This window comes from Labrus bergylta, chromosome 21, assembly GCF_963930695.1.
Source record: "Labrus bergylta chromosome 21, fLabBer1.1, whole genome shotgun sequence".
Lineage (NCBI taxonomy): Eukaryota > Metazoa > Chordata > Actinopteri > Labriformes > Labridae > Labrus > Labrus bergylta.
The window spans coordinates 2,458,147-2,476,020 of NC_089215.1; the positions used below are offsets into that span (position 1 = coordinate 2,458,147).

The 17,874-nt window shown below is 43.4% G+C and overlaps 1 protein-coding gene across 5 annotated transcripts in view; it reads right to left on the bottom strand.

Annotated features, from left to right (window-relative positions):
- The window catches only part of LOC109995914 (rho GTPase-activating protein 44), an 80,610-nt gene that overhangs the window by 7,620 nt on the left and 55,116 nt on the right, over positions 1 to 17,874 (bottom strand). For 2 of the 5 annotated variants that reach the window (XM_020649813.3, XM_065949607.1), the window contains exons 11-20: positions 17,641 to 17,752; positions 13,762 to 13,843; positions 13,572 to 13,652; positions 10,869 to 10,982; positions 9,897 to 9,988; positions 9,625 to 9,805; positions 6,492 to 6,509; positions 4,871 to 5,065; positions 2,087 to 2,193; positions 1,015 to 1,398 (exon numbers count right to left, since the gene is read on the bottom strand). In XM_020649813.3, the coding sequence (XP_020505469.1) occupies positions 1,015 to 1,398; positions 2,087 to 2,193; positions 4,871 to 5,065; positions 6,492 to 6,509; positions 9,625 to 9,805; positions 9,897 to 9,988; positions 10,869 to 10,982; positions 13,572 to 13,652; positions 13,762 to 13,843; positions 17,641 to 17,752 (1,366 nt within the window). Of the gene's footprint in view, positions 1 to 1,014; positions 1,399 to 2,086; positions 2,194 to 3,113; positions 3,642 to 4,870; positions 5,066 to 6,491; positions 6,510 to 9,624; positions 9,806 to 9,896; positions 9,989 to 10,868; positions 10,983 to 13,571; positions 13,653 to 13,761; positions 13,844 to 17,640; positions 17,753 to 17,874 lie in introns of all 5 variants that reach the window. The other 3 variants (XM_065949610.1, XM_065949608.1, XM_065949609.1) reach the window with 3 other exon arrangements.

Here is a 17,874-nt window from a genome sequence, read left to right on the forward strand (position 1 = left end):
AATTATAAATAAATACATACGATTAAAACACTTCACAGAGCCTGATACAGACGGATACAGTGTGGATATTATTCTATAGGTTTCCTAGGGAGGAACATACACAAACAAATCCCATAAAAACACAAAAACTAACGTGTGTGATTCATCTCTCTCGTACTTTCCTTCAATGTCAGCTTTAAATCCCTTGGCTGAAACTAAAAAATATTATCCATTGGGCGCCAGTAGCCTAGTGGTTAGCGTGTGTGCTCCATGTATGGAGGATGTGGTCCTCCCAAGTGGGCGGCCCAGGTTTGAATCTGACCTGTAACTCTCTCTCTCTCCCTGATTTCCAACTCTATCCACTCTCCTATAAAGGCATAAATAGCCCGAAAAATAACTCTTAAAAAATACATATTATCCGATCAAATCCAGTCACAAATAAACATTTTTATTTTAGTTTTTATAAGTAGGCTCAGTAACATCCTGCTGGTAACTCTACTCGATACTACAGTAGGATACAAATCATTAGTTTGTTACTATTTTTCATCAGCGGATTAATCCTGATTTGATTTAGTTGTATTTTTTATTTTTTTATTTAATCTCCTTTATTCTATTCTAGTTTGTTCTTATAATCCTTTTTATGATGCTCTCGTTTCTCTTTGATGTCTCAGTAACTTTTATGTCGTATGGGATGATAAATATTTATTTATTCCTGGCCTGTGGCGTCGACTAATGAGACACTTTCAGCAGCACCTGTTGGATCATTTTTCGTTGGTTTTGGTGTTTTTATGGGATTGTTGGCTTTAATTTGTATTTAAATTTCACCAGAACTTTCCTATACATATTATGAAGAACAAAGTGAAGGTATTTATAATGTATAAACTATAATCTGTACCTTCCATTTCATCCAATAAACAGAAGAATACCATGATAGTTTAGGTTCTTAACTACTTTTCTGTAAAAGTCTATAAAAGCCTTATTTAATAATAACAGCCTGTTGAAGGTGTTTCAGGTGTAGTGCTTTGTGAGAGTTACCTGTAGACATGCTCTCCCCAGGAGACAAACCATCCAGCAGACCCGTCGAGTGCTCCAAAGGTTGGGGACTGGTGCCGGGCGTGGAGGGGGGCTGAGGTGGAGGTAAGCTGGGCCTTTGCCTCGGCGGTTTGGGGGTCGGCCTGTTCTTAGTCAGAGTCCCCGCCAGGGAGGGCGGCGAGGAGAGCGATGGGGTGGTCGCCATCTGGGACTGTCCCGGGGAGCCGATGGTGGCGTACCCCTGTGGGTAGCTGAAGCCGTAGGGGGAGGGGGTGCTGGGAGGAGTGGGCGACAGGCTGACCGGAGACGGCTGACCCGTCGACTGGTCGGACATGGCTCCCGTCTGGCAGTAGGGGACTTTAGGCGGGATCGGGGCGAGCTTCTTTGCTGCAGAGAGGCCGACATGCAAGAACAGATTTTAACAGCAAAAACAAGAACAAACTAAACCAAACACAGAAGAACATAAACAACAGCAAGAACATAACAAATGCAAAATACTAAAAATAATTAAATACAATTCAACCGAAAAGAACCCAAAGTGCACGATACCCAACAGACAAATAGAACCAGACCATCACAAGAACCATCACAAGAACCATCATAAGAACTATCACAAGAACCATCATAAGAACCATCATAAGAACCCAGGAAACACAAGAACCCAACAACACGAGCTGAGACCAAGAGGAACAAAGATTTAAAAAGATGTAAGAAACTAAAAGAGCTAAAAGCAAATCAAAAGAGAACAGCAATAAGAAGGTAAGAGCAGAAAAAGAAATAGAAACAAGTGGTTAAAGGATAAATAAACCAAAAACTATAATATTAATAAAAATAAAAAGTAAATATAAATATAAAACATAAATAGACAAAGTAAGTAAGATAAGAAATGACCAAGTTAAAACACAAGAGGAGTTAAGATAAGAGCATAAATAAAAAGACAGTAAGAAGTAAAAGAAGATAAAAATAGTCAAACCTGTAAGAAAAGACATCACATAAAAGCAAGTCTGTAAAAGTACGTCTGACATGAATGATTGTGGGTTTAAATTCTGTTAAACGCTGCTGCTGTGACTTTTACCTCTCCTCAGAGAGTGAGGGCTGTTCTCACAGTGCTGCGACTGTCCACTAGAGGTCATCGTTCCCTTCTGCCCGATCACCGGAGACAGCTCCTTATTCTTCAGAGTACTGAGGGGAAAGTGAAAGAGAGAGAAACAGGCAAAAAGGAATCACAAGCTGCTGCTCACTTCTCTTTAATAAGATGTCAGCCCTGAGTCCATAAATCTCTTGAAATATAAAAAAATATATATTTATAAGAGCGCCCATAGTTCAATGTCAGATTCTCTGAGTGACCACGGCTGCAGGCGGACATGTCGACTACACTGCGCTGCAGCAGAAGTGGTTCAAGAATCCCAAATAAAACCCTAATGGCTTAATGGATTTTCCTCACTGGTACAGCGCAGTGCAGCTTGAATGCCAATGGGAAGAGGGGCCTGAAGGTCACAACATAACCAGTTTATACTTTGACTGTCAGCAGATGAGGCACGAGTGCATGATTGAAACTGCTGGGATTTAAGGTCCAGATGGAGACATCCACACACCAGCATCTCTGGGCTTCTCCCCCCCCCCCCCCCAATGTCAAACATGATAACGTCCTTCAGCGGCGTTGCTGATGTGTTGTTTTACTTCACAATAATAACATGGTGTGTTGTTTTTAATTCACTGTCAAGGTTCTGATCCTGCAGTCTACTGCTCAGCGCTGACTGAGTTAGTGCTATGACTCATTAACGCCCACTTTTATAATGGTATGCAATGAAAGCTTTGAATTTCCTTTGTTGCCTGGCAACCGGCTCCTGAATATCCTGGCAACATGGAAAGTTATGGATGGCATTCATGGCTGTTAAATTAAAGATGGATCTGATAATGGCGTTTCTTAAAGAGCACTGTTTTCCATGACTGACTGATGCAACAACCAAGGCAACTAAATAAGACGAAGAAGTTTTTTTGGGGGGGGTCTTCATCTCCCCCCATCCTCTCTCCTCCCCATCCCTCTTTCAGTTTGTCATTTGTGTGTGTTGGCATTAGTAGATCAGGGTTTCCTTATTTACCTAGTCAGCTTGGCTCCTTTCTCCCGGTTACAGGCACAGGCTGCCCATGGAGGGGGAGCGGATAGGGGGGTGTTTGGGGGTTTTGGGGAGCCAAGGAACAGATCGTGGCGAGTAAGAACGAGCGGGGGTTTAATGTAAAGGGTGGAGCCGTTTGTCTCGGACTGGGCGGCATGCGAAGCGTCAGACAGAGAGGCCTGTTTGGGCAGGTGCAGGGAGCTGGGTTTGGGGTTGGAGTTGACATCAAGCTGCTGGGGGGACGGGCTGAGGGAGTGGAGGAGCGGGGGCGGGCTGTAGCCGGTGCGGCGTGGGGGAGGGGACGGGCCGGGGGGAACGGATTCGGGACCGGGAGCGACGGGACGCTTACACGGGGGTGCTCGGGTGTAGAAGTGGTGGTGCGGGATTGAAAAGGACGAGCAAGAAGAGGAGGAGGAAGAGGAGGAAGAGGGGTAAGGGGGAGGCGGCCTCTCCTCCTCGGGGGAGGGGTAGGCGTAACAGGAGTCCGACCAATTGGAGGATGCATCATCCGAGCTGCAATGATAAACATAGCAATGTTTCACGGGGAATTAAAATTGTCGTCTGGAGACGGAAAATGCTGAATGGATTCATTAGTGTCTAAAGGTATGAAGAAGTGTGTGGGGGAGGGGCTTCTAAGATTGGTGCATAATGAGGGGAAGGAATCTGGTGATATTTAATTATTGTGTTGGTGGTGTGGGGGGGGGGAATACGGGCTCTCGGTGGCTTATCACGGAGTAAAGAAAAGGTGATCTATGGTTTTCAAACCACAAAATGAAACAGGAAAAGTCACCTCATCCATTGCAGGGCCTTGCGACAATGGACGCTTATGCTGTTAATGATGCTCGGACTAACAGCAAAAACAAAAACACAGAAATCTTTCATGCAACATGCAGCAGTAAAAACATTTCTAAAGAACTTCTATAAACATTTTTGGTAAGACTTTATAATAACCATCATCTATGACGGGTAAATAATAGTTAATTAATAATTAGTTAATAGTTATTTACTGTTAACAAACAATGAAATGATAGTTAATACTGTTTGCTAATGATTTGTAATGCTATAATATATGTTATGTTAACAGTTTATTATACATTATAACATTTCATACACTTTATAAAGTTTATGAAATGTTATAATGTGCGCATCAATAAACTGTTAACATAACATTATTATTATTATTATAGCATTACAAATCATTAGCAAACATTATTAACTATCATTTCATTGTTTGTTAACAGTAAATAACTATTAACTAATTATTAATTAACTATCTATTTACCCTTATTTACCATTTATAGATGATGGTTATTCTAAAGTGTTACCACATTTCTTTACATAGAAATACGTCCAAGCAGAAGTGGAAACCTTGCACCACAGGACGTACAGTTTGTTTATTCTAAAACGACTCCACACACGACTCAGGGATGAGAAATGTGACAAATCAAGATGTTAAGAGCAATCACAGAGTTTTAAAATGACATGCTTCATCAGAGGTGATACATGGGGAGATCTTAAGGAGGTGACAGGTGAGAGGATGAGCATTCTGCTGAAGGGGGGGAGGGGGGAAACGGGAGTAAGGGCAGACAGTGCTGCTCTGTGGTCAGTTGCAGGACGTAGCAGCAGCAGCAGCAGAAGCACACGCGGTAAAGGGGTGGGGGGGGGGGGGCAGCAGCATGTGCAAAAAGTGTGTTTGTCGGAGTTGAAACAGGAGGGCAGGGGGGGGGGCACGACAGCCTTACCTGGCTCGGTCGCTGCTATTGGGCGGAGGGGTGGGGGAGGGGGATGCGGCGTATTCCCCAGGTTGCTCTGGAATGAGAGCGTCACAGGGCGGGGTCGGGGGATGCACGTTTGGCGGCGTGGAGGAATTTTTGCGCGAAGAAGAAGACGATCCCCTGCGCGACACCCATGTAGTGTCCATCACCCTGACACCCATGCTGCATTGGGACACAGAGGCAGAGCCAATCAGACCAAAGGGAGGGCGAGTGTGAGTGTGGTTCAGTGCGGGTCGACACCCCTTTTACAAATCATCGCAGCTGAAGCCGATGAAAAGGTACTCCCCGCCCCCCTTGGCCTTTGTATGATCGTATGTGCTTACATTAACAATCTTAAGCATGCAAGAACAAAGAACATTTTATCCAAACAGTGTCTTGCTTCAATGGAAAAGTTCCCTTTGGACGACAAAGTGTGGGTGAGGTGACGAGGAATCAAAACGTTTTAGAACTGCAACATGACCGCAGTTTGGTTTGAATGAACACAAACATTTGGGAACACCCTCATCAGCTTTCTTTTTGGATTTTAGCTTAGCTTAGCCTTATGAACAATAACAGGATAAAACAGCTACCCTGGCTTTGTCCAATGGCAAAAAAAAAATCTGTGTACCAGCATCATCAATAAATAACCCATTATATATAATTTATGTGAGCCGTACTTACATGTTTATATAAGAAGAAGAAGAAAAACAAGTTGAGGTTTAAGTAATGTCATTTGTAGAACTATTCCTCTACCAGCAGCTGTAACCTCTTAAAGGAAGAATGTGCGACAACAACACTTTTTTTGGGGTGTGTCTCAAGGAAAAACATCCCTTAAGGTATATTGATTTTATATGTCCACAAATGGTCATAAACTATTACCCCATTTTCAGTTTTGATAGATGTAACCACCTGAAGCAGGACAAAGTCAAACGTATACAGGTATCTGTTTCTAGCTAATGTTGGGTAATATGAAGCCCAACAAGTTGATTTTGTGGAAATACGGTCATTTGTTGTTTTAAAAAAATGGCAGCGCCCAAAAGGTTTGGCTCAGGGCTAACAACCAATCGGGTGACAGTTGCCACTTCCTTATACAGCTTAACTCTGTTGCATAATATGTGCTTGCTTTGTAATAGATTAAGTTGTAATCTTTTTTTTTGTCTTTAGAACAGCCAAGCTAGCGTTCTCTCCATGTTTCAAGTGATTATGCTAAGCTAGGCTAACTCGCCATTGGTTGTCTCTTCATAGTGATAGTACAAACATGAACAGGTAGCAACCAGGGAATTGGTATTTCCAAAACACACTTAAATGTTCAGTTTGCTCAAACATACCAACAGGCAGTTATTTTACTTACAGGTCGAACAGGTTCAGCAAAGATGCTTCTTATGTAAACACTGAAAGAAAGAGCTGCTTTGTCCCCATCACCCATGTGTCACCCACACTCTCCCAGAGACACTGAACTACAGGAGTCCAAGTGTGTCGCATCGGGCAGGCCTGACTGGAGCATTAAACACACACACATGAATGATGACGGACAGTTCCTGTCAATGGGCAGCTGAGACGGAACAGGAGGTGAAGAGAGGATGACTTGAGGAAATGATCTATACTGTACCTTTGTATCTTCCTAATGCTGCATTGTTAAAACAGAAACAGGCAAAATGAGGACAGGAGTAAGGATTCCCCCCCCCCATTGGTCTCATTAAAAAGCAGTGTTATCAAAGCACACAGGCACTTTGGCAGGATAAACTTGTAAGACAAGAGCCAAGATGGAAGAGCGAATGGGGAGGCTGGCCTGGCAAGGGGCTGCGAGGGACCGGAGCTGTGCTGAGTGTAACAAGGAGAGCGATTTTTGAGAGGTGAAATGTGCTCTCCCTGAAGCTCTCCAAGCATGGAGAAAACCAAGAGAGATAGTAATTGTTCCATTTAGCCTTAATTAGGTCAAAGTCTCCCCAATGGATACAAGAGTTTACCCAGAAATAACACTTTCTTGCAACTGCAGAGCGGCTATTCGGCTCTTGCCTTAAATTAGGGTTGGAGGAAAAATACGTATTGTTGGTACCAGTCAGGCTAAGACTACGTCCATTTGACCTCGGATGTCAGAAATTCCGAGTTGCCGGTCTGATACGTCATCAGGAACGCCCCCTGAAGTCGGAATTCCGACTCAGAAATTTGGAGAATCTTCAGTAGCCTGAGTTCAGATCCAATATGGCTGCTACGTGCATCAACAAGGATGTTTAAGTTGTTACTGTGTTTATCAGCAGCTTAGTCGTCTTTTTGTGTAATTAAATCAATCACACCGATGGTATCGTGAAAGTTCTCTCTGTGGAGGTGTTTTCATGTTATTTTCGGTCAGAAACTATCACATAGTGTGTTGTTGTTGTCGTCTGGTTTTAGCAAAACAAAGGTACTGCCGGAGTCCATGTTGCTTTTCCGACTTTGCAACTGTAACGCGGTTAACTCGGGTGTGACGTAATTCCCAGTTCCGAGATCCGAGTTCCGAGGTAAATGGAACGCACCATCACCCTATCTATCACATTGATTTGATTTGTTTCGTATCGTATCTTACGGCTTCGTACTGCTCAGATCTGTCCAATAAATAGAAGCTAGAACCAGTTAGCTTAGCTGAGCATAAGGGCTGGAATGCATAGGGGCAACAATGAAAACCAAAATCTACCAATCAGTTATTTAATCAGTATAGAAATATATATATAAATATGACAAGTTGCCTTGGCCTATAGCGGTGACTGGAGTGGCCTAGAGCAGTCTATAGCCCCATTCAGACTGCTGATTCAGGCCGTGATATTTACGCCCCTTGGACGATTTGCTTCAATCTGAATGTTGCAGAGGCGTATGGGGAGACGAAGTGATCCCCATTACACCTGAAAGGGCTTATACTGGTTGACTGGCAATTGGCATTATTCTTATATTTTTATGTAGTTTGATTTTATTCCAACATATTGTCTGCTAATGTCCTGCTAATGAGCAAAAATCCGCAATAGCAGCAGATTTCAGCGTCCTGGACATTTTGCTTTGAGTAAAAAATTGAAATACAGCTAACCCTAACCCAAACATCTTTTACACTGTACATAAAAAGGAAGTCTGTCAAAGGAATGGCAGCCTCTTTGTGTCGAGCCTGCTGGTTTTCTGAGGAGTGTTCTTTGTGTTTCTTTTGAAAGCTCAGCTCTATTGATCAGACACACAGCACACACTCGGTCCAGGTTTAATTAGCCGGGCTACTCGTGGTCCCAGGGCTGCAGGGCTCAGGCTACCCGCAGGGTCTGATAACAACGAGGATGTATCAAAGCATTAAAAGAAGACGCACAGAGACCGAGGGAGAAAAAAAGAGAACGAAAACCGTCTGACTGGGTCTCCGCTAATCCTCCTCCAAAGCTTGAGGATTGTCTGATTCCTCATTTCACAGACTAAATGTCATCTCTCTCTCTCTCTTTCAGTCTCTTTCTCCACTCAGCTTGAATGCGGCTGCAGCAGATAAAGAGTGACACAGTACTCTTTCTGTCCATCTCTTAGTGAAACTGAGCTTTTCCCCGCTGAGGTCACTCTAACACATGAAACTTGTGTAATCATCGGGGAATTCATTCCAACTCGCACATCTCATGTCCGACCCCGTCAAAGGGAAGTCATGCAGAAAACTTTACGTGCCTCAGAAAGTGGCCTCGTCAAGAGAAGAAAACTTAGAGCTGACTTGTCAGTGGAGCTGTCAGACGGGATCCACCCTGAGTGAAGCTGTAACGACGCCACAGAGGTGGAGGGGACTGCTGATTGATTCAGAGGAGGAGTGACACCAGAGTGTGTGAGTGAGTGTTGTCAGAGCAGTTGTCCTTCATAGCTCAGATTTTTTACAAGCATACTATTTGCAGCTCTTTTTTTTTTTTTTTGTACCTTTAAAGGCTTTATATGTGATTTTTCACACTGAAATGTAATCGAAATCAACTCTCTGAAAATAACTCTGTGAGTCATGACTGTCTACAATGGGTGTAACACCCGAGTCCCACTGTCTGTGATGTTTTCAGAGTTTTCAGAGTCCTATCTTCACTTTGTTTACATCGCCAGGATGGCCGGCTGACTCCTCCCCTCGTGTATAAAAGTTGTTTAATTGAGGAACTAGAGAAAAGAAGAATAACATACTGTACTCACTGCTTAACTGTGTTTCTAGATCACGCTCATTTCAGGTAAATTTACATGCAGTGTGAAGATACCAGCATCATAAAGATCGCTAGCATTAGCATGCTAACACAACAATGCAGCGTGAGTTGTTTTGGTTTCATGCTGGTGCTCAAGGGCGACATCTGCTGGATCAAAAAATCGCATATAAAGTCTTTGATGGAGAGATAGGTCAGTGGATAGAGCTGGAAATCAGGGAGAGAGAGAGTATGGGGAATGACATGCGGGAAAGGAGCCACAGGCTGAATTGGAACCTGGGCCGCCCGCTTGAAGGACTTTAGCATCCACTACAGCTGGTGGCGCGCACTACCCACTGCACCACCAGCTCCCCTGTTTGCAGCTCATTTTAATGTCATATTGGATACAGCTCCTTTTAGGTGTGCAGTTTAATTTCAACACTGTGTGCTGCACATGTGCAGCATCATAATATTTATCTTACTCCTCGATTAAGCATGCATACACTATAAACTAAGATGTTGAAAAGGCTTAACATTATACCTGTTCAACATAAGCATTTAAGCATTGTTATTCAGAGCGTGTCGGCGTGCCCTTTGGGGTCGTACCCGTCCTTTTTGTAGAACTCCAGCATCATGTTGTCCGTGGCGACGCTGAGCGGCCGTCGACTCTGGTCGTTCTGCCGTCGATCCACCTGATCCATGTCCGGTGACGGCATCAGGCTGAAGTTTGCGTTGTGGTTTGTGTGCACCGGGCTCCCGTAGTTCCCAGTGACATTGAACTCGATTTCTGCAAGAGGCGATGCAGTGTTTTTAATATTTGATCCCGAGTTATATAAACATGAAAAAGTCTTCTGGTGTTTTGAGTTATTCCTCCTCACCTCCGGGGAAGAACCAGTCGGCGTGCTGGATGATCGGCTCGATGATCCCAACGATCTGCAGGGAAACTGTTGTCATCATCTCTGTGATGTTTCTGCAGACAGAAAGGAGACAGAGTTCTTTTTTTTTTTTTTTCATGGCGGGATGTCGAGGAGAAGCAGCGATGATTAGGACATTTTCAGAAGCATTAAATGAGAAAATGAAAACCACATCGTAACTGAAGGCTGTTAAATTGCTCATTAAAAGTTGAAGATGGATAAGACGAGTGAGTTACAAGAACACGTCCTTCACCCTCTTTCAAACTGCAGAGTTAGCTGACACTCAGGGAGAAGCCAAACTGTAATAAAATACTACTTCAATATCCATGTTCACTCCAGATATTGCACAAAAAAAAACATTTATTCACAAGTTTGAGAAGTTTTAACAGAGAAAATGTTGAGTGCTTGATTTGAGCGATAATAATGTTTAAACATATCATGCTATCTGGACATTTCACTGAAGAACCTCTCGTCTTATTTTATAGTCGTAGGCTACAATATGTAGAATTTTATGACAATTTTTACATTATTAATTAATTTAATTATTTAAAACTTGACTAAACCTTTGTGATTTTTTTTTTGTTGAGTACTGACATGACCTCAAATATTTCCAACAGTTATCAAAGCCAGAGAAATCTGTAATTCTATTGTTGTAACGGGACGTGTCTTGTCGAAGCGGCCACCATGATGAGCCGCCATGACAGACAGAATGTTTATCTTTGCCATGGAAACACTGGCCGTTAAGTCAAAGCCCGCTGCATAAGGAAGCGTAAGCGTGGTAGCAGAGAGAACTCCCGTGATTCCCCGCCAGCCTCAACGTCATCTTTTGTTATTGTAGTATTGATTGAGCGCCCCCTGGTGGTGGAAGCTACATATTGTACCTTTAATAAAAAGTCAAAAGATTGTAACTATTGCATCTTTCCCCGGACGTCTTACCCTTCATTGTTCATCCACAGCAGGTTTGGACCGAGGACGATGGCGATGTTTCCAGGCGTCATCTTGTTAAAGTCCTGGTAGTCAGTCAGTTTGGAGAGGAATTTAATCAAATACCTGGAGATGCAATCGGACGGGGAATAGATCAGACAATGAAAACATGCATTTAAAATTTGCATTGTACATTAAACATGGTTAAGGAGTTCAAGGCTGCTGTAAAATGTACCATCACTTTTACATTTTGTGTAACAGCTGTTCTTCAGATGTGTGAAATGTAAAAAAAACAAAAATGCTGGAAATACAATTTTATATCACACAAGCTCAGAAAAAACAGCTCTGTTTTCATCTCTGGAGGAATGCACTTGAGGCAGTGGATGAACAGCTGTGGTTCAGTTGGTAGAGTCGACCGTCTCCCAACCTGAAGGTCGGTCCGATGTGTCCTTGGGTAAGAAAATTAACCCCAAGTTCCTCCTGCTGCTTTGTCAGCGTATGAATATGTGTGAATGGGATTAGTTTCTCCTGATAGTCCCTGACCGTCCCGTGTTCAGGTGTATTTTTAAGACTCGAGTTTACCACATGTAGAAGAAGAGCGCGTCTACAAAACATACTGAGCAAACTACAATTCAGCTTCTTCATCGGGCGCGCTGAGATGTAAAAGTGGGCTAGAGTGTGACTCATCCTGATCTGAACTACAGCTGAGTGAACATCAGGCAGCTCAGTCCAGCGAGCAGCGATCATCTGGACAGGTCTGACAGGTCTCCTCAGAGGACGCGCGTCTAAAAATACGCCCCTATTTGTGCAATTTCACGATGACACTGACAAGAGCTCCCTATCCCACATTTTTCAATTTCTCTCCCGTCGCTTTCTCTCGGCCTCTCCGACCCCCGCGAATCCCTTTCCTTTGCTTGTCTTAATCCAGCGGTGAAACCTGAGCTCTGAGGCTTCTCTCTCAGCACAGAGGTCAATGTATACTATATCTGCCAGGTGTCAATGAGAAAGACACACTCACAAGGGGGGTTTTAAAGTTTCCATAGTAACCATGAGAGACACCTGCTGACTTGCAACACCGTATGACAAGAAAGATTAAGCAGAGACTTCTAATTTGTGGTTTTCTGACAATGTTTAGGACGTAAGAGAAGAAGAAAGGAGGTTTGGTTTAGTCGACGTTTGAAAGTAATCCTTAGTCCCACCAAGAGGAAAAGTCACAGAATCACAGATCTGCTGCTGGTCTCTGCTGAGCGGAGATTTTACGCTTCAGTGTTTGCCGAGTTTTCACAGGAAAATGTGGAGTGGCATTTAGAGCCCGAGACACTGCTGCTCGTAAATATTCAAAACACAAGCAGATTAAGAGCGTCTAGAAGAAAAAAAACGCTACAAAAACAGAAATCACAACTAAAACATGAACACGGTGGGCGGTGCTGTGTGGATCTAATAGCATCATGAGTTACCGCCATTGATGATCAAAAGTGAAGCCAAAAAAACCCCTTAAGATGGGTGCTGACATCATGTTGAGTTAGAGTCTAATTAGTGTTAGACACACCGGCTGGTGGAGCCGTGGTATTACCAACCCTCCCCTCCTGCTAACCAAAACACATTTAACTAAAAACAGCAAAGACCCCCTCAGGTCGGCTCAGTCTGCGGAGGAGGGAGGCTCTAAGATGTCACCTAGTTAGTAATGACCTCTGGGTCAGTCCCACAGGAGAGTCTGCAGACAGCCGAATTGCTGACAGTGCATAATTTGGCGTCATATAGTACTCAGTACTCGATGGTTTGACAGTGGGACAGTCCTAAGCACTCACACACTTAGCAGGGACGTGACAGTGAGAACTCTGAGTGTGGAGATTGGGAGTCTGCCAATAAAAAGCATGCATCAGTTTTTAGCTTTTGCCGTCAGCTGTCTTAGGTCAATTGCTTGCAGCACCTGAGAATTCTAGTTTTCTAACAAGCCTTTTTGATTAAATAGTTAAATGTTTTTTCCTTTACTTGTCTGTTTGTGTGCTCTCTCTTAAAACCCCTTAAAAATGTGCTTTTAACTTTACAATATTTAAGCATTTTTCTGCAGGAGTGAACAGAGCTGCAGAGTCTGATATGGTTACTGAGTCAGCCATGTTTTTTGTTACATTTTTTAATTAAGTAAAGCCTTGTTCCGTCCAGAATTCATCACAAATTAGTCCCACTTGAAGGTCCAATCAGTGAGATGTGTAGAGAGTGAGATGATAAAGGTATCTCACTATCTGATCATTAAGGAAACATGCTATGTTGAAGTGCTGGCTTCTCTGACAACAATGCAGCAGCCAGTATGTCCTCCTTCTAACTTTAGATTCTGCTCCTGAATGCTCTGGATTTGTTTGGACCAGAGAAGGTAGGCGTAGGGTAGACAGCTCTCTACAATGTTTAGAATTTAGACTGCAGCACCCATTTTAAACACTAGGTGTCAGAGTTACATACTGCTCCTTTAAGATAGTCAAGAACTAAACCGCTTTTTGCAGCAGTTAATAAACTGTTAGTGGGATTGAAGTCGAGGATGATTGTGAAACTGAATCCTGTTGAACATGTATTTCAGAGTAAACTGTTTGATCTTGGTCCAATGTGAATCATTGCTGGTCATCTTCCCCGCTGTCCTGGATGAATAAAGCAACACAAGAAAGAAAAACGGGACCACAAAGACAGAGAGAGAGAGAGAGAAACGTGGAAACAATGACTCACTTAAAGTTGTTGTTGTTGGCCGGTGGAAGTTTCTCACAGGCGCTCAGAAGAGCCTGCAGTCTCTTGTCTTGATCTTGAATGCTGCAAGACGACAGAAAAACAAAAACATCCACAAAGATAAAGTTTGAAAAACGGTCACAACGATCACCGATTATTGTATAGAAAAACATGGCAGGGAGGAGATACAGACTTGGAGGCCTGGATCCAGTCGTTGTAGAGCTCATATGACATTAATGGCTCGGGGAGCTCCCGCAGGTACGACTTCAAAGCACCTGCAGAGGACAAAATAACAGATACAAGCTAAATGTTCCCATGCTTCATGTTCCCATGAAATATAAATATATATCGCTGCATGAGCTCATAGTGTCTCAGGCTGCTTCAGCATCGCCCCTTGCCATGTCGTTGCATTATGAGTATTAGATTTTATTTTTCACCCCGTCACCAGCAACCGCCCGGAGCATGAATTAGAGAAAACACACAAAAATATTTTCAAACATTTTTGTTTTTGAATTATTCTTTCTTTTACAATATCGTTTTTCTTGTTCCCTGACAGTTCAGAGATGAGACAGAAAACAGTCTCCCTCCTACTCTGAGCTCCACGACCGATCTAAAATAAACAAGAGAACTATTTCCAAACACGTTTTCATCAACGCCCCGTGTGTGGGAGTGTAATTTTCCAGCGCTGATGAGGACGGTGACGGCTGACTGGGCTTCTCTCTCTCTGTGTGCTCGTCTCTTTCTTCTTCTTCGCTCTCTCTGGTCTGGTGAGTTTCATTTCCCCCTCGGGGATGTGTGGGATGGATGACAAACAACAGAGCCGGGGCATCCCTCACTGAGAGACAGCTCGGAGGCTGCTGTCGTTCTGTCTGAGCGTGTGTGTGTGAAACGTGTGTGTTAGTCTGAGTGTGTGTGTGTGTGTGTGTGTGTGTGCAGCCATGTCACACTCTGTGCTGAATAAACACATTAAAAGCACATTAAAGCTCGCTGAAAATACCGCAGAAGCTCTTTTAGTTTGCTTTTATTTCCAAAGAAAGCCTTCTTCTGCTTCTCATCGAGGCCGACCCCCCCACCCCTCGCCCATCACGACCAGGACCACCCCCACCCCTCGCCCATCACGACCAGGACCACCCCCACCCCTCGCCCATCACGACCAGGACCACCCCCAGTGGGACAAGACCACAAATTAGATTTGCTGCTGAAGCTAACCCAGTTTGATATGGGATCATTAGAGGAGGGATCCGAGGATTCCTCTCTTTCTCCACACGCTCCACTGAACACAGCTGATTGACTGACTCTGATTTGATATTTGAGAAAGGGACATATTGTTAGTGACGGGGGAAATATTGAATCTCCGTCTTCCTATGGTATCAGGCTGAAAAGTGAACTGAGAAGCTTTTGAAGTCAGATTAAAGGCTTTATATGTGATTTTTTTGATCCAGCAGATGTCGCCCTTGAGCACCAGCATGAAACCAAAACAACTTGCGCTGCATTGTTGTGTTAGCATGCTAATGCTAGCGATCTTTATTATGCTGGTATCTTCACACTGCATGTAAATTTACCTGAAATGAGCGTGATCTAGAAACACAGTTAAGCAGTGAGTACAGTATGTTATTCTTCTTTTCTCTAGTCCCTCAATTAAACAACTTTTATACATGAGGGGAGGAGTCAGCCGGCCGTCCCGGCGATGTAAACAAAGTGAAGATAGGACTCTGAAAACTCTGAAAACATCACAGACAGTGGGACTCGGGTGTTACACCCATTGTAGACAGTCATGACTCACAGAGTTATTTTCAGAGGATAGACTTGATTTCTATTTAAGTGTGAAAAATCACATATAAAGCCTTTAACCAAAAAAATCTGCAAATAATAAAAATGAAGCCCTGCAATCACATGATATACACATCAAATATAACAGCTTTTTTAAAGCAAAGAAACACATTCACATCAACTTTAAATTATTAATATCTTCATGTTTGTGTCCCATTGGTGATGACTTGTCAATCTCAGGTAGGCATATCCTGCTTTGCTCTTCCTTGTTTCTTGATATGGGGCCATATAGTTTAATAAATTAACATCGTTGATTTGTTAAATAAGACTTCAAACCAGCAGATAAAACTATGAACTCATCAGGTAAATATTGATACAGGTCACAGTAACAGGCTCAAGACTTTGATACAATTGGACATATTTTTAGGACCAGTGGAGTTACCCTCCGCTGGCTGTTAGAATCTATCAAGGTGTTGAGCCACTTTTCAGATATGGTACGATATGATACCACACAACACGATAGGAACTGGCAAAGCTTGACACGATATCGTCAGGGCACGACTTGACTCGGCATGACATGACACAGTGCAAAGTTGTCTAGGTCTCATGAGAGGGTCTTGAGGGTCCCTACAAAAAGCAGCACACACAGAAGTCGGGATCACGAGCAGGGCAGAAGCAGCCGGAGTAACAAGTTGAGAAAAAAGAGGACGAAGGAATCTGTGCTCAAATTCACATTTCAAAGAAAACACTCAAGATCTGCCTCACCACTAAATCTGTCTTTAAATTATACGCTCTCGTCCCATGAGATCGGAGAAACTTATTCAGTAACTTATCCTTTATGCAAAACTCTGCACCAATTTTTTTTTCTTTCAAGGCATTTTTATCAATAATGCACAGCTCCACAGCTAAAAAACATTTTTCCATAGCTCCTTAAAAGTCGGTTATTTTTGAGTAGTATTGTTTTCATCTGTCGAGTGCATTATGCAGCAGTCGGCTCCACTGAAGACAAACACTTTTCTCCAAAGAAAAAAAGATCAATAACAGCAGCATGAAAGCTTGAAAGCTTTTTCTTTCTTTTATATTCTATCACTGTTCTGATTTAAAGAGCGAAGCAGTGACAGCAACAACAAAACATCTTTCTTTATTTTTTTTTTATTGCTGCCGCCTCTGCAGAAGATGAAGAACCGGTCTGACACTAATCCCGGTTATATTTGGAATTTTATCACCAGACATTTTTTTGGGACGGCTTACTGAATATGTGTCGGATATAACAGAAACATAGAAGACGAGAAAGACAAAGTCTGTTTTTTTATTGCTGACTCACAACGAGCAACGATAACTGAATCCTGAAAAGCTCATAAGTTGTAACTCTCATGTTTGGGGGGGGGGGGGGGTCGCCATCCACCAAGAGGGGGGTCGCGAGATGCCTCCATCCATCCATTATCTTCTACCGCTTTTTCCCATTCAGGGTCGCGCGGTGCTGGAGCCGATCCCAGCTGTCATTAACCTCAGTGTGCGATCAACTCCTCTAAATATTGTTGGTTTTGGTTTATTTCAATCGTCTGATCTTCTCGGGTTGCTGCACACCATCTGCACTCTCTCCTCCCAACGTTTCCTGTCTCTCTTTAGCTGTCCTATCCATCCATTATCTTTACTGCTTTTCCTGTTCGGGGTCGCAAAGGGAATGCTGGAGCCGATCCCAGCTGCCATTGGTTGAGAGGCGGACTGATCGTCAGTCAATCTCAAAGCTGACATATAGAGACAAACAACCAGCCACACTCACATTCACACCTTTTGAGAGTCTCTAGTTGACCTAACGATCATGTCTTTGGACTGTGGGAGGAAGCCTTGTATTTGGGGGTCACGACCTGAAAAGTTTGGGAGCCCCTCTTTTAGAAGACTCATCATCATCATCATCATTCAGGAGGAGCTTTATCAACGACCGCTGCAGGATACTTAAAATGTGCAGGAGCAATAAACAGGAAGAGTTAGTCTGATTCAGGCCACGTTCAGATCATTTAGAAGCTTAATCACAACGTCCAGTCCTTAATCTGTTTTTTCTCCTCCGTGTGGATGTGAAGGTGGCAGGACGAGGCGTCTCACTCGCACGCAGCCGTCGCCAGAAATTGCGCAGAAAATTAGATTCCTAACGAGCAAATGGTGCCAACTCATAAATCTACCCCTGTGAGGAAGGTTTCCCATTTCCAGACGATGGTAATCAGCCGACATTGCAGCAGATTACATGAAGCCGGGGGGTGGGGGGGTGGGGGGGGGTGGAGGTGTTCGGCTGAAAGTATCTCACCTGCGATGGCGTGTGGGTCTGCAGAGTACTCCTGGACGTCCATCACCCCGCAGTCCAAAGACGCCTTCAGCTTCTTTAGTTTGGAGGCCGAAGGAGCGATTCTGAACAAACCCTGAGAAGGAAAAAGTAAAAAAAAAATATGACAGAGAATATAAAACCGCAGTCCAATCCCAAATCAACAGTCAGGAAGTGAAGATCTTAAAAATCAAAAGGAGGAGATTGGTGTTAAATGAG